The sequence below is a fragment of the Taudactylus pleione genome, unplaced genomic scaffold (genome assembly GCF_031769625.1).
Source record: "Taudactylus pleione unplaced genomic scaffold, aTauple2 ptg000520l, whole genome shotgun sequence".
NCBI classification, from domain to species: Eukaryota; Metazoa; Chordata; class Amphibia; order Anura; family Myobatrachidae; genus Taudactylus; species Taudactylus pleione.
In genome coordinates this window covers 8,082,728-8,109,595 of record NW_028284922.1, presented here as the reverse complement: position 1 = coordinate 8,109,595, position 26,868 = coordinate 8,082,728, and the positions used below count along the sequence as shown (strand labels likewise).

The 26,868-nt window shown below is 40.8% G+C and overlaps 1 protein-coding gene across 2 annotated transcripts in view; it reads left to right on the top strand.

The window, feature by feature from the left end:
- LOC148501326 (uncharacterized) overlaps positions 1 to 26,868 on the top strand; it is a 667,086-nt gene that overhangs the window by 433,181 nt on the left and 207,037 nt on the right. For both annotated transcript variants that reach the window (XM_088450637.1, XM_088450636.1), the window contains exons 16-17: positions 15,770 to 15,872; positions 24,253 to 24,372. In XM_088450637.1, the coding sequence (XP_088306763.1) occupies positions 15,770 to 15,872; positions 24,253 to 24,372 (223 nt within the window). The remainder of the gene's footprint in view (positions 1 to 15,769; positions 15,873 to 24,252; positions 24,373 to 26,868) is intronic.

Below are 26,868 nucleotides of genomic sequence, written 5' to 3'. Positions count from 1 at the left end.
GAAATGAGCCAGCCGGCCCTTTACTTATGGGACACAGGCGCACGCTTGGCGCTGCTCCTTTGTTGATGCACGTGCAGCTACAGCCCACACAATTCACAAACACAGAAAATATTTTTTTATTTTGTTTGGAGTGCCCTTTGGGGGTTACAGCACCCTTTAGCGGTCAATCCAGCCGGCCCTTTATTTATGGGACACAGGCGCACGCTTGGCACTACTTTGTTGATGCACGTGCAGCTACTGCGCACACAATTCACAAACACAGAAAATATTTTTTTATTTGGTTTGGAGTGTACTTTGGGGGTTACAGCACCCTTTAACGGTCAAGCCAGCCGGCCCTTTACTTATGACACAGGCGCACGCTTGGCACTACTTTGTTGATGCACGTGCGGTTACTGCGCACACAATTCACAAACACAGAAAATATTTTTTTATTTTGTTTGGAGTGCCCTTTGGGGGTTACAGCACCCTTTAGTGGTCAATCCAGCCGGCCCTTTATTTATGGGACACAGGCGCACGCTTGGCACTACTTTTTTGATGCACGTGTGGCTACTGCGCACACAATTCACAAACACAAAAAAAAAATTTTTATTTTGTTTGGAGTGCCCATTGGGGGTTACAGCACCCTTTAACGGACAAGCCAGCCGGCCTTTTACTTATCAGACACAGGCGCACGCTTGGCGCTGCTCCTTTGTTGATGCACGTGCAGCCACAGTGCACACAATTCACAAAAACAGAAAAAATATTATTATTTTTAGCACTTGGGGGGAGCATCCCTGACGGACAGAGCACCCCCTGGACAACACTACAGCACCCCTTTAGGACTGGGACACTGCACAGGACTTTGGAGTGGACACAGCCCCTATGGACAACTGACTGCACAACACAGTCCAGCCAGCCCCTATGGACTTTGAAGTAGTGGACACAGCCCCTATTAACAACAGCAGCACAGCACAACACAGCCAGTCCCTATGGACTTTGAAGTAGTGGACACAGCCCCTATGGACAACAGCAGCACAGCACAGCACAACACTACTCTGCACTACGCTACACTACACTACACAGCCCAGCCAGCCCTAACTCCCACCCTCCCTCTTCACTGTCCACAGCCGAGTGAGAAAATGGCGCGATGCGGGTACCTTATATAGGATCCAAAACCCGCGAGACCCGGAAGGCGGGATGATGAAGTTTTGCCTCGATTTCAGATCCGAGTCAGGCGGGAAAAGTCGAGCCTGACTCGGATCGGCCTCGGATCGGGGGGGCTCGGGGGGGTTCGGATTTTAGAAATCCGAACCCGCTCACCCCTAGTTTACACACAATATATACTGTATAATGTTATGTGTGGAGTACAGGTTACACAGAGAAACAGCACAGCAGTGTGAGGGTGCTTAGACATAGATTGTCTAAATCCGTGACAGTTCTGATCACTGTACTGTGATTACTCACTTATCCTAGTACTGCATGTTATCTGGATTCACCCACTGCACTTACCACCGCACCAAATATACCACCTACCCACTGAAGTACCACTCGTCCATCCATCAATGCAGTATACAGTACCTCATACCCACTAAGAGGGGTATTCGATTTGAAACGTAAACTTCGGAGTTTCTGCTTGGCGAAGTGTTCGCCACACATCGGAGCTTTTGCCGTCGAAAAAGTATCGTGTGCGCACTCGATTATACCCGTATTCAATTTGAAAACGTCGAAAACGGGACCTGGCGAAACTGAAATCAGCGAAAACTTCGCTGATTTTTGGGGAAATCAGCCTGTTACCCCCCAAAAGATGCTCTGACATGGGGGATCACTCTGGATACCCCCGATTAGCCCTGCTGAAGATTTTTGGGGTCTTTAAACGGGCTCGATAGCTGCTATTTTGGGGATTTTGGAAGGTGGTGAAGAATAGTATTTAGGAGGTTTTTTTTGCTAGAAATAACTAGTTCCAGCAAATTTGGGGTACTTGAAAATGGGGGTGAGCATATTTAAAGGTTGCTAAAGGGAAGTTTTCGCCCCCAAAATGAAAGTGCATTTTTTGGGGTGTTCTGAGGTCTTTTTAAAAAATTTTTTTACACAGTTTACCTTTGGGGGACTGTCTGAAGGCTGCACGGGTGTTCTCGCAACGTTGCACCCCAAAACCCCAATTCTGAACTTTTTTCCGCCACCTATTCATATGCGAAACTTTTTCGCCGGGTTGAATGCATTAGACTTTCCGCATAGGCGAAAAGTTTTCAAATTGAATACGGTGTAAAACTAAAACCTGCGAAAATGACGTCATCCGAGCGAAAACATCGCAGAAACTGACTTTTCACTCCAAATTGAATACCCCTGTAATACTCACAGAAGATATCCCTCAAACACTACAATACCCCTCACTTATCACTGATCCCTGTCTTCACACGTACATCACTGAAATACCTTTATATCACCATCAATCCATGGCATCATACCTCATCCACAGAAATACCCAGTACAAAATCTGATTTAAAAAAAAGCACCTAAAGAATATGTATAACATTTTTACAGTTGTCCTACCCCTATTTGGCATGCGTTGCTATTCCTTCTTCCTCCTGCCGGCTGTATTACTCCAAAGCTTTTATTCAGCCTGAGGCTGTTTCCTACTACAGGCCTAAAGAATGGGTACACACTGATAGTTATATTGCCCATTCCATTGAATGGGTGACATATCTATAGTGCATCGCCGGGTGTATACAGTGGAAATGTCTGCGAACAACATAGTTCACAGACATATCTGATCTGCTGTGCAGCACAGCAGATGGCCGATTTATCTGCTGGTGTATACGGGCGATCATACACATGCTGTGGGGACCTGGCAGTGATTGACAGCTCAACTGGGCGGGCAATGTAAAAGTCCGCCCAGTTGAGCTGTCAAGCACGGCACATCGGTGAGACAAATGGTACCCAGCTATAGACACAGGGTGGTGCTTTCTAGAGGGGGATTTTCATAACGCAAAAAAAATTTAAATATATGAAGGATATAGAATATATATATATATATATATATATATATATATATATATATCCGGGTCTGGAAAGAGATGTAGAAAAGAAAAGTAGCAAAGTCTGAGCACTTAAAGGTCTCTGGCTGCTGCTGTCCTTGTTTGCCTGGGCATTTGACGGTGATGAGTGAGTAGGCACAATGGCTCAGAGAAAGTAAGTTTCATTAAAGTAAAGAGCTGCCTCTGCTGTTAGCCCCAGGTGCTGGGTGCAGGTCTGATGCCAAAGCAGCACAGGATTTCAGCTAATTATTAAACTTACACACTGGATATTTGCATGTATCTCATACATATGTCTGTGATTATCTTGTAATTTTACTGCTTACAACATATATACATCAGAACACATATGCCTGATGTATGCTGCACTGTTTATTGTAAGAGATATCTGTGTTCAAGCATGCACTCTCTTTAAAGTGACGGCTTAAATTAGCAGCAGTGTTTGCACATCACAGACATTGAAACAACTGCACGATTACAATGTCGTAATCGTGCTGTCGCTTCCATGTCTAGTAGTGGGTATGCACCATAAGTCCAGCCATAAATTATATTTAGTTAAGATCATTTAATAGCTTCCAAATTTAGTGTTGCCCCATAAGGAATTACTTTTTGTTTTTTTTCCTTTGAAATCATGTTTTGCTTCTGGGAGCACCTTTCCAAAACATCCAAACCCACTAGTGTTTGGGTGGAAACTATTCCATATACAATTGGTGATCTAGTGCTGGGACAAACTTATTCTTTCCTCATATATATATATATATATGTATGTATGTAAGAACAAAGGTCGTCCGGCACTCTGACTGAAGCAAACAACTAGCCCCGGTTCCTCTCCAGAGTAAAACTCATAGATACAACATAGATAGATGGATGGAACTCAGGGTTCCCTGAGCTCCGTCCATCTATCTATGTTGTGTGTGTATATGTGTGTGTGTATATATATATATATATATATATATATATATATATATATATATATACAGTCAGGTGCATAAATATTGGGACATTGACAGAATTTTCATATTTTGGCCTCTATTCACCACCACAATGGCTTTGAAGTGAAACAAACAAGATGTGCTTTAACTGCAGACTTTCAGATTTAATTTGAGGGTAATTACATCCATATCAGGTGAATGGTGTAGGAATTACAACGGTTTCTATATGTACCTCCCACTTTTTAAGGGGCCAAAAGTAATGGGACTATCAACTCAAAAGCTATTTCATGGACAGGTGTGTGCTATTCCCTCGTTATTTCATTATCAATTAAGCAGGTAAAAGGTCTGGAGTTGATTCTAGGTGTGACATTTGCATTTGGAATCAGTTGCTGTCGACTCTCAATATGAGATACAAAGAGCTGTCACTATCAGTGAAACAAGCTATCATTAGGCTGAAAAATCAAAACAAACCCATCAGATAGCAAAAACATTAGGTGTGGCCAAAACAACTGTTTGGAACATTCTTAAAAAGAAAGAACGCACTGGAGAGCTCAGCAACACCAAAAGACCCGGAAGAAAACGGAAAACAACTGTGGTGGATGACAGAAGAATTATTTCCCTCGTGAAGAAAAATCCCTTCACAACAGTTAGCCAAATCAAGAACACTCTCCAGGAGGTAAGTGTATATGTGTCAAAGTCAACAATCAAGAGAAGACTTCACATGAGTGAATATAGAGGGTTTCACCACAAGATGTAAACCATTGGTGAGCCACAAAAACAGGAAGACCAGATTAGAGTTTGCCAAACAACATCTAAAAAAGCCATTACAGTTCTGGAACAACATCTTGAACAACATCCTATGGACAGATGAGACAAAGATCAACTTGTACCAGAGTGATGGGAAGAGAAGAGTATGGAGAAGGAAAGGAACTGCTCATGATCCAAAACATTCCACCTAATCAGTGAAGCATGGTGGTGGTAGTGTCATGGTGTGGGCATGTATGGCTGCCAATGGAACTGGTTACCTTGTATTTATTGATGATGTAACTGCTGACAAAAGCAGCAGAATTAATTCTGAAGTATTTCGGGCAATATTATATACTCATATTCAGTCAAATGCTTCAGAACTCATTGGACGGCGCTTCACAGTGCAGATGGACAATGACTCGAAGCATACTGCAAAAGCAACCAAAGATTTTTTTAAGGCTAAAAAGTGGAATGTTATGCAATAGCCAAGTCAATCCCCTGACCTGAATCCGATTGAGCATGCATTTCACTTGATGAAGACAAAACTGAAGGGAAAATGCCCCAAGAACAAGCCGGAACTGAAGACATTTGCAGTAGAGGCCTGGCAGAGCATCACCAGGGATGAAACCCAGCGTCTGGTGATGTCTATGCGTTCCAGAGTTCAGGCTGTAATTGCCTGCAAAGGATTTGCAATAAAGTATTAAAAAGTGAAAGTTAGATTTAGGGTTGTTTAGTTTGTCCCATTACTTAAGGCCCCTTAAAAGTGGGTGGTACATATAGAAACTGTTGTAATTCCTACACCGTTCACCTGATTTGGATGTAATTACCCTCAAATTAAATCTGAAAGTCTGCAGTTAAAGCACATCTTGTTTGTTTCATTTCAAAGCCATTGTGGTGGTGAATAGAGGCCAAAACATGAAAATTCTGTCAATGTCCCAATATTTATGCACCTGACTGTGTATGTATGTATATATATATAATACATTTTAGTGGATAAGGAATCTTATGGTCCCTCTACTGCATCATCCGTCCTTCTCTGGTAATTGACAATGTGCAAATGACAGTATCATAGTTTTAGGATCAGTCTTTCGGAGATGGTTGAATGTATGTGGATAGCTATGCCCCATGGTGCTAGCCACACACCATGGCACAGACCACACCCCCACATCACTGGTCACACTATATCAGTATTCACACCCCCTGCAACAGCACACAAAAGGCCCTTCATAAATTTCAGCTCCAGGCCCATGAGAACCTTAATCTGGCACTGACTGGGGGCACTGTATAAGGGGTTAAGGGACACAACTGGGGGCCTGCATAAGGGGGACCACTACTAGGGGCACTGTATAAGGGGAACTAATGGGGAGCTGCATAAGGGGGAGGCACATATAGAAACCGTTGTAATTCCTACACCCTTCACCTGATTTGGATGTAATTACCCTCAAATTAAATCTGAAAGTCTGCAGTTAAAGCACATCTTGTTTGTTTCATTTCAAAGCCATTTTGGTGGTGAATAGAGGCCAAAATATGAAAATTCTGTCAATGTCCCAATATTTATGGACCTGGCTGTATGTGTATGTATATATATATATATATATATATATATATATATATATATATATATATATTATATATGAATATATATATATATATGACAAGAACGTATTCAGTGCTACAACCAAATTATGCCAACAAGTGTCTCTAATTCTCAGTAAAGTCTCTTTAGACAATAATAATTCAATACACTGCCTGTAACCAGGTGGCTGCTGTTTTATTCTCCTGGGAGGTCGTCATTATATTTTCTCACGGAGGAAAATTGCTAAAATGGGTGAGAAAAAAAGCGCCCTAGTGTAATCACTTTGTGGAGAAATGGATGATGTAATTAATATGCAAACCGCAATTAAATGAAAATCAAGCTCATCAAACGCATAGGTCTTTCTGGAAACAGAGAAGTCATCCCTCCACACTCTCTCACAGGTATTGGTTCTAGTGCCTCAAGGATGATGGTTACTAGAGGGAAGAGTGAAAGGTATATACTCCCTAGTGTATTAACTTTTATATTGACAGTCGAGAAATAAAGTAATATATGTACCACAATCTGATGAGATATACAGTATGCACATCTTTGTACAGGTTTTTTGGGGTCCTGCAAGGCTTCCCTCCACCAGTCATTGAGTATTTATACCTAGATGTACCTAGTGTCTTAACTCCTATGCATCTCAATTATTTTAATTTAAATACTCAATGTATTATAGCCATGTGGGTACAAAAAATACAGGTGACACCATTATAGAGTATTTCTTTTCAGTTTCATTAACACACTCCACACAAGACAAATTAGTAAATTATATATACAAACAAAAGAAAAAAACTACAAATATAAAAATGAAGTAGAAATTTCTTACATGCAGTTGGAAAGAGTAATGGTGCCACGCAATACCCTCAACGGGTTTTGTCTCTTATGCCTCTTTCTTTAGGCTGTGTTACGGTTCACGCACGGTTATGTAAGGTGTCTAGAGCCAGGGAGAGGATCTTCCACCAATAACAGCCACCCGTTGTTCCCTTAGTGAATTATTTACACAGCGGTACTTAGGTGGCCGCCGGGATTTACATCTCCAGCAGTGGAGGCTTACACAACCAGCGAGAGACTGCAGGACTGCTGACTAGGACAAGACAGGACAGTGATGTGGCAGTCTTTCCACAACTGGCTAACTGGAGTGAGGCTGCAGGTAATGGTATTGAAACAGGCGTAATGGACAGGATACACCAGCAGCAACAGATAATAGGTCTCAGGAATGTCCAGGGACAGTGGTACAGCTGGGCAGCTGTATGGAGAATGGTGGTAGCACGGGAGCTACTTGGTGCAGCTGGGTAGCCATATGAAGAATGGTGGTAGCACGGGAGCTACTTGGTGCGGCTGGGAAGCCATATGGAGAATGGTGGTAGCACGGGAGCTACTTGGTGAAGCTATGACAGCCGAGATGAGATGCAGGCTTTGATGCGGCCTTGCGGGTCATGGTGCACCTATGACAGCTGAGATGAGATGCAGGCTATGATGTGTCTGGAGCAATATGGCAGACAGGGGAACTCTGGCATGACCGGAACACAGGTAGGAAGCAGACTGATAGGTGCAGGACACTGGAACAGTGGAACTTGGGGAGAACGGCAAAAGTTCAGACTTCAGAGAGACATGCATACACTAGTGGTCAGACAGTATAACCGGCATGGAGTGAAAGGCTGGCTGAAACTTAAAACAAGCAGGGTCCAATCAGAACCAATTCCTGGAGAGAGCACTTCCTAATCAAAGGCATGTGTCCACCTGAGCTCTGCACACAGACAACTAGTAATTAGTGAGCGCATGATACAAAACACATAGACAGACATGAATTACAGGCTATGATGTAAACACAGAGAAGACAGGATTTCCAGCTACCTGCAAAAAGCCAGAACAAGGACAGGACATGATGCAGTATCCCAGTAACAACTATGACTGTGAACTGCCACCAAGATGATTTGCTAACTGCAAATCCTAACAGTACCCCCCCTTGAGGGTGGACACTGGACATCCCAATGTCACTAAGGGGAGCATGAATCTTGGTGTAACGGAATATTATCAATGATTTTTACGATTTCTCTTGTTCTTCCCCACCTGTTTGGGCTTAACAATGGGGAGCATAAAGATGTCACTACTGTCCACAGGAAGCACAGACAGTTCTTCCAAGAATCTTTCATCTGCTACTGGATCGTAGTCCGAACTAGAGTTGTCATCTACAGGCTGAGCCATACACTTTTTATTAGAAATGGATTGCTTCACAGGTAGAGATGCTAATGACTTCCTCATCTCCAAATTCATTGGAGATCCTATCCCTGGGTAAGTTAGCAAGCATCCAGAGTGGAGATATGTAGGTTGCGTCTCCTGTAGAGACGAGGAGATACTACAATCTTGAGGAAGTTGAGATTTGCTGGCTGATTTAGCAGATCTTGATTTGGGCAGTCTTTTGGAGGTACAAGTAGAACATCCAGAAGGTTCAGCAATCACAATGTCTGGACCCCCAAACCTCCTAAGGACAGCACTGACAAATAAATCAAGATCATGGAGAATGGAGTCATTAGATCTGATGTAGGGTTCAGTCCATCTGTTAGCTTCTCCTTTAAATGCCAAAAGCAGGAACAGAATTTTGTCCGATTGTGACAGATCTGGAGGAAGCACCTGGAGTTGAAGCATTGGGTCCAGGAATTGTTCCAATTCCCCATTGAGGATAAGGCAATCAGGGTCCCGGTCTGGCTTCACCGATTGAGGATCCCCAGCTGGAATAGATACATCGGACTCTCCTCTTGGGAATGGAACATCAGACTTCTCTTTCGGTGTCTGTAAATCGAACTCCCCTCTTGGTGTCAGTACTTCACACCTCTCCTCTGAGGTTGGTACATCAAACTCCTCTCTTGGGAGCGTACTACGGAGACCTCTTCTGAGGGCGGTACATCAGGCACCCTTTCTGAGGTTGATACATCAGATTCCCCTGCTGGTGTCAGTACCTCACACCTCTCCTCTGAGATTGGTACATCAAACTCCTCTCCTGGGAGCAGTACTACGTAGACCTTTTCTGAGGGCGGTACATCAGGCACCTTTTCTGAAGTAGATACATCGAGCTTCCCTCCTGGTGTCTGTACTTCAGGTGAAACATCAGGAACCCCTTCAGGAGTAGGTACACCAGACACCTCACTTGAGGCCGGAATATCGAAGTTCTCTCCTGGGGTCTGGAAGTCTGGGACATCAGAAATTGCTTCAGGAGTTGAAAGATTGGACTCCTCACTTGAGGTTGGCACCTCAGACTCCCTTACTGGAGTCGGTACTTCAGATACCTCTTCTGAGGTTAGCATATCAAAGTCCTCTCCTGAGGTCTGGACGACTGAGACATTGATATCAGAAAAGGCAGAATCTGGGATGGGACCGGAACAAGCAGAATCCAGGACTGGGACCGGAACAGGCAGAATCTGGACTGGGACCAGAACAGGCAGAATCCAGGCTGAGACCAGAACAGGCAGAATCTGGGATGGGACTGGAACAGGCAGAATCCGGGCTGAGACAGAACAGGCAGAAGAGACCCCTACTGGGGTAGGAAAATCAGGTGTCTCTCTGCTTATGAGAGGTTTATCGAATTTAATATCGGACGTTCCTCCTGCAAAAGAACCAACTGAACCCTTGCTAGTACAATGAGAGTCTTTGTTTAATTGGTTCCCCAACTTGAGATTTGGTCGCCTAGTGATGGGACCCCAGTTATAAATAACTGGATCTTTTTCAGGGGCTTTGGCACCTTTATCGGGAATCACAGAGTCTGTGGCATGTATAGGCTTACAAAGTGAATTGCTAACTTGAGGCCTAAGACTTTGGGGCTGGTCATTTTTCCTGGGTTTGCACAAGGAACAGTCTCCAAAAAAATGATCAGCATTCCCACAGTATAAACAGAGGCAATTTTCCTTACGCCATTGCCGCTCACCTTCAGAGAGCTTGGGTCGTAAGTAGCTCCGAAAACCACTTCTTTTCTGCATAGTAGATAGCACAGTAGAAGCAGGTGGAATGGAGTCTGTCACCTCTTTAGTTTCTGTTGGGAAGGGTGGAATAATATCAAAGTCAGAAACATTCCCCAAAAGTTTTTGTACTAACAGATTAGTACTACACAACAAATTCTGAAACTGTTCAGTCTTTCAAAGAAGTTCCTGTAGCAACTCAGGATCCATTAATCTAAAAGACTGAGATGTTCTGAAACAGTTTTTACTTGGGGTGCCATCCAATTTTTCCTCCCTAGATGGACTTTTGCAATGCCTAGTTGTGTCCACTGAATTCTGGAAGGCTTGAATTGTTTGCTGCTGCAGCATATCCACACGAGATGATAACTAGATGATGACTAGGAAAGCCTGTAGGAGCAGGGTTTGCATACTCTCCAGGATCAGAATTTTATTCATAAGTCCCAAATCTGGGTTCAAGACTGAGGTCTGATTTGGCAAGACCTGAACCGGATTTGACAAAATAGAGACCATGTTGAACTCTCCAGTAGCATCTGTATTTTGGGCTGGTTATAATGCTACAGTTCACGTATGGTTGTGTAAGATCTCTAGAGCCAGGGAGAGGATCTTCCACCAATAACAGCCACCCATTGTTTCCTTAGTGAATTATTTACACACCGGTTCTTAGGTGGCCACCTGGATTTACGCCTCCAGCAGTTGAGGCTTACACAACTGGCGAGAGACTGCAGTACTGCTGACTAGGACAAGACAGGACAGTGATGTGGCAGTCCTTCTATAACAGGCTAACTGGAGTGAGGCTGCAGGTATGGCATTGAAAGAGGCGTAATGGACAGGATACACCAGCAGCGACATAATGGGTCTCGGGAATGTCCAGGGACAGTGGTGCAACTGGATAGCCATATGAAGAATGGTGGTAGCACAGGAGCTACTTGGTGTGACTGGGAAGCCGTATGGAGAATGGTGGTAGCACAGAAGCTATTTGGTGTGGCTGGGAAGCCGTATGGAGAATGGTGGTAGCATGGGAGCTACTTGATGCGGCTGGGAAGCCTTAAGTAGAACGGTGGCAGCACGGAAGCTACTTGGCACGGCTAGGAAGCTGTATGGAGAATGGTGGTAGCTCCGGAGATACTTGGTGTGGCTGGGATGCCGTATGGAGAATGGTAGCACGGAAGCTACTTGATGTGGCTGGGAAGCTGTATGGAGAATGGTGGTAGCACAGGAGCTACTTGGTGCAGCTGGGAAGCCATATGGAGAATGGTGGTAGCACGGGAGCTACTTGGTGCAGCTGGGAAGCCGTATAGAGAATGGTGATAGCATGGGAGCTACTTGGTGCATCTAGGAAGCTGTATGGAGAATGGTGGTAGCACGGGAGCTACTTGGTGAAGCTATGACAGCCAATATGAGATGCAGGCTATGATGCAGCCTTGCGGGTCATTGTGCTCCTATGACAGCTGAGATGAGATGCAGGCTATGATGTGTCTGGAGCAATATGGCAGACAGGGGAACTCTGGCATGACAGGAACACAGGCAGGAAGCAGACTGATAGGTGCAGGACACTGGAACAGTGGAACTTGGGGAGAACGGCAAAAGTTCAGAGACATGCATACACTGGTTGTCAGACAGTATAACCGGCATGCAGTGGAAGGCTGGTTGAAACTTAAAGGAAGCAGGGTCCAATCAGAACCAATTCCTGGAGAGAGCACTTCCTAATCAAAGGCATGTATCCACCTGAGCTCTGCACACAGACAACTAGTAATTAGTGAGCACATGATACAAAACACACAGACAGACATGAATGACAGGCTATGATTTAAACACAGAGAAGACAGGATTTCCAGCTACCTGCAAAAAGCCAGAACAAGGACAGGACATGATGCAGTATCCCATTAACAACTATGACTGGGAACTGCCACCAAGATGATTTGCTAACCGCAAATCCTAACAGGCTGGATTTCATCAGGAGGATGTTTGCCTGGAGCCCAGAGTCCCTTTTATAGGGGGGGAGACTAATTATGCTTACCTTCTATGGCATTTCCGCTCATTTGTACGGCGGCGTGATCTTGGAATTGTCTGCGCATGCGCGGGATTCACAAAAAGCAGCAATATTTCCCATTCTCCTAAGTAATTGCTGTATACTTTAATCATACTGATACATTCGCGGTTCCGCTACTAATAGCAGCCGCTGTGTCTACACGTTCAGCACTATGCTGTAAATGCTTTTTTATGGATCAGAGTGTTTAAACACAGCGGCCATCTTCTTGGAATCCTTATCCATATAGACGGATGTCATTTTGCCTGGGGTTTCTATTTTATAATCGTAGGGTCCCTACATTATGGGTAGTGTTTTAACAGATGCCATCTTTGAATAGATGTCCTAACTAATATCTTTATCAAGAGGCTATTCAAAAGTCCCTCATGACTTTAAAGTGCTTAGTATATAATATAGCAGTGAACAATAATACGATTATAATTGAAAAAGTAAATAACAGCTCTATTGTGGGGCATATGAATTCATTAAGTGGGGTTCAAGAAATCTACCCTGAACTGAATAGAAATTATATCCAATATAATTTACACATGGCTTGGTTAAAAAACATTTAATAAAGATGTATATGAACACAATATTCATGTGCCACTCCCTGTCAGAGGGGCAGTGGTATAATCACACAATCGATTGCTTAAAACAGCGTATAATAGCAAATAAAAGAAACATTATGATTATGATTGCCTTCATAGATAATTTTAGCTCTGATGTTATTTTATGAAATGGCTTGGTTAATTACTTTTATTTCTCTGAACACCTGCTCACGATTTACTTATTAAAGCAGTATATATACCTGGGACATTCAGAGTAACCTATACACTTGCTCCTGATGAAGGTGTGGAATGTTGGATGCTGCATGTTGGATTCTCTTAAGGAGGATTAAGGAACTATCTGGATGTGTGCCATCAGATCCAGACTAGTCCTTATTTCTATCTAGAGACACCACTGGACTACCTCCTCACAGAAGGTTATTATTGAGAGGACATCTTGCTAAACTACAACCAGGATTGGTAACGTCTCCTTTGTACTATTGCTGGACATTATTCCAGAACATATCCATTTTACTCATCCCTCCATTAGTGATATTCACATGAGTGAGACATTACAGTCATTGACTGCTGCTCTCCAGTTTCTTTTATTTGCTATTATACACTGTTTTAAGCAATCAATATTGTGTTCAAATACATCTTTATTAAATGTTTTTTAACTAAGCCATGTGTAAATTATATTTGATATAATTTCTATTCAGTTCAGGGTAGATTTTTTGAACCCCACTTAACGAATTCATATGCCCCACAATAGCGCTGTTATTTACTTTTTCCTTTGTATCCTATATTGAGGAGATTAACAATCTCCTTTCAACAGCTGCTTAATTGATAAGCGCCACTCCTTTGTTTTATCTGTAATAATAAGATTATGGTAAGTACAATCATTAAAATCTCCCTACTTAACATATAAAATTGTTACAAAAAACAGGATAAAGATACACATTATATATATATATATAATATATATTGAGTCTCCCATATCCAAAATGCTTGGGACCAGGGGTATTTTGGATATCGGAATATTCTGTATTTTGGAGTATTTGCATACCATATTGAGATATCTTGGGAATAGAACCTAAATATAAAAATACAGAATGTATGTATGTTTTTTATACACCTTATACACATAACCTGCAGGTAATTTTATACAATATTTTCAATAATTTTGTGGTTCAAATAAAGTTTGTGTACATACATGAAATTCATTTATGTTTAATTTACACCTTATACACAAAGCCTGACGATACAGTAGTTTTATAGAATAGTTTTAATAATATTGTGCCTAAAACAAAGTTTGTGTACATTGAGCCATCAAAAAGCAAAGGTTTTTTCACTATCTCAGTCATGCTAAAAATATTTTCGTATTTCGGAATATTTGGATATGGGAGACTCAACCTGTATATATAAAAATAATAATATATATAAAAATAATAAAATGTTAATACCAATATGATTACCTATAAATTGCCTACCTAAATTTCTTTATGCCAAATTTGTGTTGATGGTTGATCTTATCATGTTTACTATGAAGGTTATCTGTATGTAAATCTATATATGCCAAGTTTATGTTGAGGGTTGATCTTATTATGTTTATTATGAAGGTTATCTATAGTGTATTAATTGTAGATATTCCTTCATCTTGGTATTAATGTATTATTTTTTTATACATGTATTTTTATCCTGTTGTTTCTAACAATTTTATATGTTAAGTAGGGAGATTTTAATGATTTTACTTACATTAATCTTATTATTGTGTACTGCTATATTATACACTCAGCACTTTAAAGTCACAAGGGACTTTTGAATAGCCTCTTGATAAAGCTATATTAGTTAGGACATCTATTCAAAGTTGGCCGCTGTTAAAACACTACCCAGGATTATAAAAGAGAAATCCCAGGCAAAATGGCATCTGACTATATGGATAGGGACTCCGTGAAGATGACCGCCGTGTTTAAATACTTTGGTCCATAAAAAAGCATTTACAGCACAGTGCTGAATGTGCAGACACAGCAGCTGCTCTTAGTAGCGGATCCACGAATGTATCAGTAAAATTAAAGTTGTAGTGAGCTGGAATATAGCTATAACATAGGAAACCGGGAAACCGCTGATTTTTATGAATCCTGCGCATGCGCAGACAATTCCAAGATGGCGCCACCATACAATCAGGTGGAAGCACCATAGAATGTAAGTATAATTAGTCTCCCTCCCTACAAAAGGGGTTCTGGGCTCCAGACAAACATTCTCTTGATGAAGTCCAGCCTAAGCAAAGAGGCATAAGACACGAAACACGTTCAGGGTATTGCGTGGCACCATTACTCTTTCCAACTGCAGGTAAGAAGTTTTTCTTTTGTTCGTATATATAATTTACTAATTTGTCTTGTGTGGGGTGTGTTAATAAAACTGCAAAGAAATACTCTGATGGTATCACCTGTATTTTTTGTACCCACATGGCTATAATACATTGAGTAATTAAATTAACTTAATGGAGACGCATAGGAGTTAAGACATTAGGTACTTATTGGTATACAGTAACTACTCAATGACTAGTGGAGGGAAGTCTTGCAGGACCCCAGAAAAACCTATATGTTGATGTGCATATATCTCATCGGATTGCGGTACGCATATTACTTTATTTCTCGACCGTGAATATACTGTAAAAGTTAATACACTAGGGAGTATATACCTATCATCCTTCCCTCTAGTAACCATCATCCTTGAGGCACAAGAACCAATACCTGTGAGAGAGTGTGGAGGTATGACTTCTCTGTTTCCAGGAAGACCTATGCGTTTAATGAGCTTGATTTTCATTTAATTGCAGTACGCATATTAATTATATCATCCATTTCTCCAAAAAGTTAATAAGCTAGGGAGTGCCTTTTTCTCACCTGTTTTAGCAATATATACAGTACTGTGCGCACATATATATATATATATAAAATTTCTTTTTATGTGTTATTACAGGTTTAAAGCCTTTCATGGACAACAGCTTAATGAAAAAATTGACAAGTTAAAGCATGACCAACAGTCAGAATTTAAGCAGATATTTGAAAACATCCAAAGCCTGGTGAGTACAAAGGCTTTTGCCTTTCTATGTAGCAAAATAGTTTTTTTTGCCATTTTTATAGCAAGAAAATAATAAATACTGTGAATTGCAATTTAAAACAAAAAAAGCAAAAAGAGTATTACATCTAGAACTGGATTAAGACTTGTGAGGGCCCCAGGGCAACTAAGTTGTGTAGGCCCCCTTCAAGCCACATGGAGCCTCCTCCCACCAAGCTACTCTAGCCCCCCCCCTCCCCAAAGCCACACGGAGCCTACCCACCCTTCCCCAAGGTCACATGGAGCCTACATACTCACCTCACCTCCCGATTCCGGCAGAGGTGGTCCCGAGTCCCCTCATCAGTGACTTGGGAGCCGCTTTGTGCAGTATGCAGCAGCACTGATGGCAGCTGAGCACCGATCCGGGAACAGGTGCCACTGGACAAATTTTCTCAGCAGTGTCACATCGACCCTGTGTGAGGGCCACTCTCTTTGTGGAGGTCCTGGGGCAACCATCCCTGTTGCCCGTTCCCCCATTAATATAGCTCTGATTACAACTACTACATTATTAACTAAGAGCAGTGGCCACATCTTCAAACAGTGCTACATATACATACAGCTATTGTTATTATGCACATTAATGCCTAATTGGTGCTGCCTTACTAACCATTGGGTTTCAATCAGCCAGAGGTCAGAAGAAAGTATGTCTAAGGTAAACTTCTGAGAATCTCTTTGGCGTGCTCTGACCTGCTCCCACTACACTTGGAACTAGAGGTGGTAAACAGTTTTCCTAGCACAATTGCCATACTTGATGACATTTAAGATGCCCCTCTGTGTAAGGACTGCCAAGTGGGAAGAACATGTTGCAGCATTCCCAACATTATAAAGTGTGGGGCAGGGTGATGATTACAAGATTAAAATCAAGTTGCATCATCAAGCCACATTGGCCACCCATTTCACTCTGGAACTGGACAGCAGAGAGTGGCATGCAAGAAATTGTCCCACTTTCCCCAGAGATAGCCATCCAAACTTAGTGAGCATCCCCAACATTCCCGAAGAGTAGGTACGTGCTGTTGGAAGAGATTATTCTTGCTGTCTCCTCTGGTCCCATTCCTATGGTAACTAAGGAGTGTTTGCGTGACCTCCAACCCAATGCACCATCTGCACATCCTCTGCTTACTGCGCATCTGTTATACATAGAAGTAGAGTGTGCTCACGAGTGTCCCTGCGTATTACTGGCTATTATAGATGCAGCGGTGCCACAACTTTATTAAAGATAAAATAATTGTGAAGTCCGCTCAGCTTCTTGGAGTTCCAAAGTCCAAAAGATTTATATGCATAAAGAAATACAAAGAGTACCGCCCCTTACACTGCGCATGAGCAGTTGCACAACACAAGTCTTCAATTCTGAATGCACTGACTTGCAGGATCAGTGTGGTACAATTTATACACAGCAAACAATACAGGAGTAACCTTAGTAACACATATTACAGTACAGATAAACTGGTCACTACACAATAGATTACAGGTCAAACAATGCAACTGGTCAAGCTGTCGAACTGTCTTCCTGAGTGGTGGTAACCTCTTGCTTGTCATCATTGTTGTATCCATGTGTACTCATATCCTCAGGTGCTCACCACTCAGAGTGGGAAAGTCCAGGCAACAGTTTACAGTTAAAAACAGGTTCTTATGGAAAGCCTATGCATCTACCAAAAAAGCTGTAACTACAAGCATTGTTGAATAAAATAAGTGATCACAGAATCTGTGATCACTTAAAAATCAAATATATTTTCATACATAAAATTGCAGTGCTATATTTACACACTGTTATTTTGGAAATTGTGCAACTTTCGTAAAGAATATAAACACTAATATATAACAATGGATGATATTGAAAAGCGATATTTAAGTATATAAAATATGATTTAAATGTACAGAAAGATGTTTATTGTTGTACTTCATTAAATTTTGGTATTTGACTTTGACAACTTACCACGGTGTCAACACCACTTACTGATGTGTCCACATACACCTTTCTGAAAATTGTGCCATGGCACGCTATTCATGGCGTCAGATAATCATCCCCACCAGCACAAGTGTCTGGACATGTGTAAGGAGGCTGAAATAGTGCAGTACCACTTTTCAGACAGCAGGTGGCATTTTTAGAAAACTATACTGTGGCTGCGTAAGCAGAAAGCTGAAGAGGAAGATCCTGTACAGTATGCTGCCTCCCATAGCAGTAAGCTGCCTCACATTGCAGTGACAGACAGGCTTACAAAATGCCCTGCATACTTTGGCTATATATACAGTAAAAGGTCTTACAGAATAGAAAATAGCGCTTGGAAATATGCCTCCATATTTCATATACTGAGCCATAATATAACATTTTAGATAAACGACATAGAAAATAGTGCTTGGAAATATGGCTCTATATTTCATATACTGGAGTGATAAAATCACGTTATTGATAAATGACATAGAAAATAGTGTTTGGAAATATGGCTCTATATTTCATATGCTGAAAAAAAACTTGCTGTATTTCTAGCTGGAGCTCGAACTCTACAACAGAAGCTGTCACTTTCAGTTTCTTTCACTATGTAAGAGGTAAAAGAATATAGCTGTCACCTGTAGGTGTTATGGCGTAGTGGTAAAGTAACTGTTCATCACAACCGGCAGTTAGGGTTTAAATCCCAGTGTAAATATTATTTTTTTTGCTCCAAAAATAAGTTTATGATTCAATAATATATTATCAATAATATAATTTTAATAACAATCAAGCTATTTAGAATAAATCATATTTCATCTAGATGGTGTGAACAGCGTGTACTGTATGTGGGGATCTAAGTCAGTGAGATGGCGTGTGCGTGTGTGTGTGTGTGTAGCTGTTTCTTAGTGACATACAGTACTGTAGAAAGTTCACCTTGAAAATATGACTCCATATTTCATATACTGGTGCTAGATATAAAGTATGATTCAAAAACTGTCTTTCAGTAATTTACAGTATGTTCATGTCCGTTCGTTTCCAGGTCAACCCATTGCTTGTCTCAACACAGAGAGGGGAGGAGGAATACATTTTTAAAGGCTGCACATTTTCCACAGACAGACAACAAATCACATTTTCATTAGCCCATCCCCCTGTTTTGTTACTACTCATTAATGTTGCCCTTTGTGTATTGAGACTAGGGATGTGCAGGCTCGGATAGGTTTGAGTTTGCACGTGGAGTTCGGATTTTTCCCTCCAAAAAAACGGAACTCAGAAAGAGGCAAAACGTCATCTTACATGGACGAACATTATCATTCCTGGACAAAAGTCCAGGAATGATGATGTTCGTCCATGTAAGATGACGTTTTGCCTCTTTCTGAGTTCCGTTTTTTTGGAGGGAAAAATCCGAACTCCACGTGCAAACTCGAACCTATCCGAGCCTGCACATCCCTAATTGAGACACATTTGTACTTTTGGTCCCTCTAAATACAGGCCAACAATTGGTAGACCGTCACCATAATACCGATCCATTGAAATAACTGAAGTCTAAAATCCCGAAGTGTATGAAATACAGACATTCGATTTACTGAACATTTTAAAAATCCGATAATAGTGAAATTCCAAAATATATTATACCGACACGTTAAATTGCGAAATGGTTGTTATGCCTCTATATAATTATATTAATTTATATTATATATTTAATTAAAAAAAAATGAAAGTATATAATTCCGGCTGTTGTTAATACCGACATGAACAATATACCAATAATTAAATGATAGAATAATGATATATCAACAATGTAAATACCTATTGTTTAAAACTAGACGTACATGGGAACATGAAAATGGGTGCAAGCATAGTTCAAAGTCACTAAAATAAAGCTTTAAAGTGCACAAAAAAGCACCTTCAGCAAGCACCTGCAATAAAAAAAACCTCCCCCATACTTCCAGACCCCTCCATAGGCTATTTTGCTAGTTTTTGAATTTGTACCCCAACATTTTTTTTGCCCATTTTTCAAAGTGCTTTTTTGGGGTGTCCTTTATCTAATTATTTAAATTTTTTTATGCAGTTAGCATCAAGGGGGTGTAAAAAGGGTTTAGGATGGTCCCCGCAAGTTGGACTTTTTTGGTGAAAATAAGTATTCCCATGAAATGTGGAGTACATGAAAATGGGTACAAGCATAGTTCAAAGTCACTAAGAAAAGCTTTAAAGTGCACTAAAAAACACACTTTCAGCAAGCACCTGCAATAACAAAAAACCCTCCCCCATACTTCCAGACCCCCCAGAGGCTATTATGGTGGCTACCTTATACAAGACAGGGATTCTTAAGAGTTCTGTAAAAAGGCGCAAAATGTACAATATTAATCTCCTCCTGCAGTAAACTGTCATAGGATGTCCATAACTAATACGTTTTACACGGACCAATCGGAAAGAATTATGGAGCCATATTTCTTACACTGTTGCCTTCAGTATTTTCAACAGTGATTCTGTGGTTGATAGCTACTGCATATTCACAGCATGCAATTAATGGGCCCCATACATCAGAGATGGATTGCCGCGATCCCGTAATGCTGCAATCTGGTATCACAGGATCGCAGAAATCCAACATGTTGGATTCGGCAATTTGACGATTGCGATCAAAAAATTATCATAATCGTCAAATCGGGGACATTTAACATTGCAAATGTCCGCGATCTGGCGACGCATTGCAAAACATCGATGGTGGGCGATCAGAAATATCCTATGACGATCAGAAATTTCCGATTGCAGCCCTGCATAGCGGTGATCCAACGCAGATGTATGGGCACCTTAAACTAAATACAGGGGGAAGGCTAATGAGAACGTGATTTGTTGTCTGTCTGTGGAAAATGTGCAGCGTCTACAAAGTAATTCCTCCCCCTCCCCCTCTGTGTTGAGAGAAGCAATGGGTTTATCTGGAAAAGGACATGAACATACTGTAAATTACTGATGGCCAGTTTTTGAATTATACTGTATATCTAGCACCAGCATATGAAAATTGGAGCCATATTTCCAAGCGTGATTTTATGGCTTAGTATATGACATATGTAGCCATATTTTCAAGGGGAAATTTCTACAGTACAGTATGTTACTAAGAAATCGCTACACACACCATCTTCACTGACTCAGATCCTCACATACTGAACACGCTGTTTACACCTTCTTGATTAAATATGATTTTATTCTAAAAAGTTTTATTGTTATTAAAATTATATTATTGATAATATATTATTGAATCATATAAACTTATTTGTGGAGCAAAAAAAAAATGTTTACACTGGGATTCAAACCCTAACTGCTGAGTGTGATATGCAGTAACCTTGCGGCTATGCCATAACACCTACAGGTGAAAGCTATAGTCTTTTACCTCTTACATAGTGAAAGAAACTGAAAGTGACTACTTCTGTTGTATAGTACGAGTTCCAGCTAGAAATATAGCAACAGTTTTCTTTCAACATATGAAATATAGAGCCATATTTCCAAGCGCTATTTTTTTGTCATTTATCTAAAATGTAATATTATTGCTCAGTATATGAAATATGGAGCCATATTTTCAAGGGAAAATTTCTACAGTATGTCAATAAGAAATCGCTACACACACACGCCGTCCTCACTGACTTAGATCCCCACACACTGTACATGCTGTTCATACCCTCTAGACTAAATAAACACTTATCAACACCCCTTGTTTGCCCTCCTTATTAAAATCCAAAGCAGACCACTACTGTACTTGAAAAAATGAAATGATCTTCTATACACAGGTGGAATGCTATAAAGTGCTACATTACGTGATACACTGGCCACCCAATGGTGAGAGTATGAATTGCATCTTTGCTGCATAGCAGAAGGCATAGCACGCCAACATATGAAAATTGTTGTCATGCCAAATTGAGCGCCATGGCACAATTTTCTGAAAGGTGTATGTGGACACATCTGTACCACTGTGTCACCACCACTTGTGGAACTAAAAGTCCCACTGCCACCACTGCATATATATGAAGTCCAGTCACCACATTCTACCTCTATTAACCCGCTCCTGGTTGGATCTGTCTCATACTGCAGGTACCTGAGTTATACTGCATTAACCCAGTGTTGTCTAACACCCTGTTGTTTTACCTGGTTAATATACAAATCCCTGGTTAAGCTATCACGTTCCACTAACAGACCAACTGATGCATTTCTCCACCCACAAGTGCGGCAGTTTCTTCAGCGGAAGAAACCGCCGCACTTGTGGGCAAAAAAACGCGTCAGGTGGTCTGTTGTCACTGGAACACAAGTGGAACACGATATCCAGAAGTTGTGAGCTACACTCCGGTAGCCACTAGCATGCACCACAAACCACACGCCGAATCATCCATCTCCACCCGGGCCGATTAGGACAGGCTGTGGACTCGGTGCTGCCCATCACACAGGGGTCTGTGCTGTTAGACATCAGAAACTGGCTTAGTACCTCCCTGATACGAGGGTAGAGGGAAGGATTTATCCATCTCATTGTGGCTATACAGCAATCTTTTAATCTCTGGCTTAAATATTATTCCATTGGAGTGCATGACTAAACTATTAACACTAATACCAGCTGGTACATTACTAACTTCATATATATATGCATGCATGCAAGTACTAACATTGACTTAATAAGCTACTACAGGTTGAGTCTTCCATATCCAAAATGCTTGGGACCAGGGGTATTTTGGATATCACAATATTCCGTATTTTGGAATATTTGCATAAAATAATGAAATATCTTGGGAATGGGACCCAAATCTAAACACAGAATGCATTTATGTTTTATATACACCTTAGACACACAGCCTGCAGGTAATTTTATACTATATTTTTAATAATTTTGTGCATCAGAAGTTTGTGTACATGCATGAAATTCATTTGTTTCATATACACCTTATACACACAGCCTGAAGGTTATTTTATACTATATTTTTAATAATTTGTGCTTTAAACAAAGTTTGTGTACATTGAACCATCAGAAAGAAACTATCTCAGTCATGCTAAAAATATTTTGTATTTTGGAATATTCCGTATTTCGGAATATTAGGATATGGGAGACTCAACCTGTAATTTTCTATATGCGCTTCACTATAATAGGTATTTTCAGCTGATCAAATTGAGAATTCTCATGTTATATTTTTATTGTTGGTTATGTGCAAATTTTTAAACATCTAAATGGATGGCACCAATCCATCATCAATACGGCACTAATCCATTTGCTATCCATGTGTTGCATGTATTTAAATTATTTTTAATTTATTATTTTTCAGTAAAAATATGTTTTAAATAAGCAGCCATATCCGAGCGCTTCTGTTTCTTTTAATTCTTTTTGTTGTCAGACTATTGTGGAGTTTCCAGACCCACCCTGTAGGGGCAGCCTGGACTGGGCTAAACCATTGAATTATACAATATATTACATTGAATATATTAATTATTTAGTTCATTAGTGCCCACTGTGTTATATATTTTCCATTTTGACTATTACTACTAGACACTGTACCTCACCCAACTTCAGGAAGGACTAGTATGACCACTAGCTATAGGCTGTAGACCATTTAGATCAATCCATCCCCGCCAGCTCTAGTATGGTGTATATGCCTTATGTAGAGTTAGGATTTTACTTGTCTATTTTTCCCTTACATTTTCTATAGTTTATGACATATGCAAATAGTGTCTGCAGATTATAACTTTTATAAACAGACACTCCATCTATACTGTATGTCATAAATAAAAGAAAGAAAAAAAGACATTTAAGGCAAAATCCTCAACCTTGTCATATGGACAATTTGGTCCCCTATGAGGGTGCATTTTTATTTTCTTCCCCCATTTTAGGATTTCAGTATTACTGAGTAAAGTGTGATAAAACCAAAAGGCCTCAATTTCCCTATGTAGTATCTAGTAAATCTACTAATTAAATATAGCTATGAACAGAGCCGGATTAAGGTCTGTGGGGGCCCCAGGGCAACAAACTTGTGAGAGCCCCTATCAATAAAATGATCAGAGTGATATATATACACTTCAAATTTTGGTTAATTGTACTTCCTTTAATATATATATAACTCTTTGCCCAGTACAAACAAGTTTGTATGTATATAATGTATACATATATCCACAGTTTACAAGCTACGATCGTGAAATTTTACATACGAGCATATTAAAACACGGTGGAGGCAACTAAAAAAAATGTGAAATCGAAATTAATTACTGTTAATTTTTAATTAATGAAAAACAACAATGTTTGCATAGCATGCGCCCTCTACAGGTCATGGACATAATTACAAAAGGATTTAGCTTATCTACTATTTTATAGTATGTATAACAGATCACTATGCATTTACATATATTATCTACTGACTTAAATAATAAAATATATTGTTTGTTTGTTAATTCATAGAAAACATATCTAAGTAGATTACAATCAAAAGCAACTGAGCAGTGGAATACTACAAAGGATCAAGTGACATCAATTGGTGTGTACAATCCTTATTTTAAGGGGAACAATCCTACATATAAGGTAAGAATATAAATTTTATATATTTTATATTTTAATTAAGTATTACCTATCACTAGCTTTTGTTTTAGAGTGTGAATGTAAAATATGCAATTTGAAAGTCCAGGCTAGCACAAGAAAATGACAGGTCACCACAAACCTATCTGACAGGGCTCTTGTTTGTCTGATTTTTGATGGCTTTAGGACACACTCAAATGTTTTTATGCACTTATGTGATGGTAGTGTAGGCTAAAATATCAAATAAAAACAAATCACACACTAATAGCACCAATAGGACACGCATAATGGAGTATTTAAGATACATTTTATACAATGTTTGCTGTAATCTCATTAAGTGAATGTATCATTCATACAGATGTGTTCTGCTACATCGTGCAATTACCCACAGCAGCATACGCTACACTATGGCACGCATTGTGATTGCACCATGCATTCTTATGGAAGTAATATAAAAAGTGTCTTTCTATACCTGGTGCCAGTTTAAGATCTAAATGGGCCTGGAGCTGAAATTTCTAAATGGTCAATTGTCTGCCACTGCGGTTGGTTTTACCAGCACAGATGTGTGGGGCGGTGACCAGTGCTGTCCAGGTGCTTTCTGCACATGGGGTTTGTCTAGCAGCATGGGGGGCATAGCTGGGGCATAGCTATCGCCTACCTTCGCCCACCTTAATTTATACTTGTTTATCCTCCTGGAACAGCCAGGAGGTTCCCAAAAATCTTGTGGCACTCCCGCTCACCGAGAAAGGCGGACAAGACTCCTGGAGACTGGAGCCACCAGGCTGTGGCTGCCCACTTCCCAAGTGAAGTGCGCGGTACAGGTGTGCGACGCAATTCATGTTAAATCACTTAATTGTGTCTCTGCCCCACACTTCACAATGCCAGTAATCGTAGCATTGTATAGCAGGGATGGGGCTAATCTGATGTGCTTGCATTGTTATGCCCCCAGTCCCACCCACCTCCATTGCACCACGGTGCCCACATTGCTAACCTGGCTGCTCCCTCCCAGAGGGGGCAACCAAAAAGTTGGCAAGTATGCCTCAATTTCTCCTCCCCTCTTCACTTATATTAAACATGCACCACCTGTTATTTTATTGACCATTGAATTAAAAAAGGGAAAATACACAAAGAACTTTCATACGATCTCACTCATAAGCTGTACAGGGATGCTAAGAGGGGCGAGCAGATACTAATTACCTGGTTCTGGGCTTTTTCAAGGGGTCTGGCGGTGCTTAACCCAATGAAATATTTCCCTCTGCAGTGCACATAGTATTTTTCATTATTTTATTTGAGAGATCATGGCCATGGCCTGTGAATTTGGCCACGCTCCATCTAATCACCAAGGCCCGTCATATGTCACGACGCGCTGAGAATGGATGTATTGCTGTGTCTCAGCTGTGCTGCACATTTTGTAGTTATTATAACCTCTTCTGCACATTTTTTTTTAAATTGCTGCCACACTAAATAAATCATCACAGTATGTTTTTCTAAGCTTCCTTTTCGTAGCATGGTGATGGATGGTCGGTCATGCCTACCACGATTAATATAATGGTGACAACAGATTGATACATAGGAGAGTGTGTCACATCAGCTACTAGTGTAACACCTTCAACCCCTGACTTTGTATTGCAGTGTGCTGTTTTTGCCTACCTGTCATAACTAAAGTACTCCATCCCCACTTTCACACATCAGCCTCTGTCCCTATCATAGCAGCAGCACAGCTCAACTGTGAGGACTGGAGTGACGCAGGGAAGGAAGGGGTGGGACAATCCTGATCCTGGGGGAGGGGCCAGGCATCAGGACCTCGGCAACCAATATGATCCTTCCTGTCAGAATTTCAATAGTGATGACCATCGAAGGTTTTACCATCAATGATCAATCGTTTTATACCATCAATAAGTAACCATTGATGGTTAGCCAACAGTGTCTTAGTGCTGCGCATGTGCAGACTTCAGCGATCGAAACCAGTGCCACAATTGTTTGCTCAATGTTGGTGCCACTATCGATGGTGCGGCATTATTAATGGCAAAAACACTTGCCATCGGTCATAGACAATCAATGGTTGATGGCCATCCTTAAATTTAAGAGATATTTGTTTACCACCACTGCTCAACGGTGGTCAGGAAATACTAGGGGTCTAGGCACCCTTGGCAATTGAAGGGCCGTGAATGTGGAATAACCCTGGAAGCATTACTCAGTCACATGCACGAGTCAAACACAACACAATTTGATGCAGTGAACAGATAGTATTCCTGCTCACATAAGGTAGAAGGCAGGCATATCAGTGAATTTATCTGTAAGTAGAGAGGTGATAGAAGAAGCAGTGTGCGTGTCAGCTTGTATATAACTATTAAAACATTAATGAAGTGCAGCAATAGGGAGAAAAGTGGCAAAATGAATGGTTGAAAAAAAGAAACACTCATGGTCATGGCCTTAAAATACAGTATAATTAAATACAATTATAAGACAGTAGAAGACAAGATAAGACATTGAATATAAAAT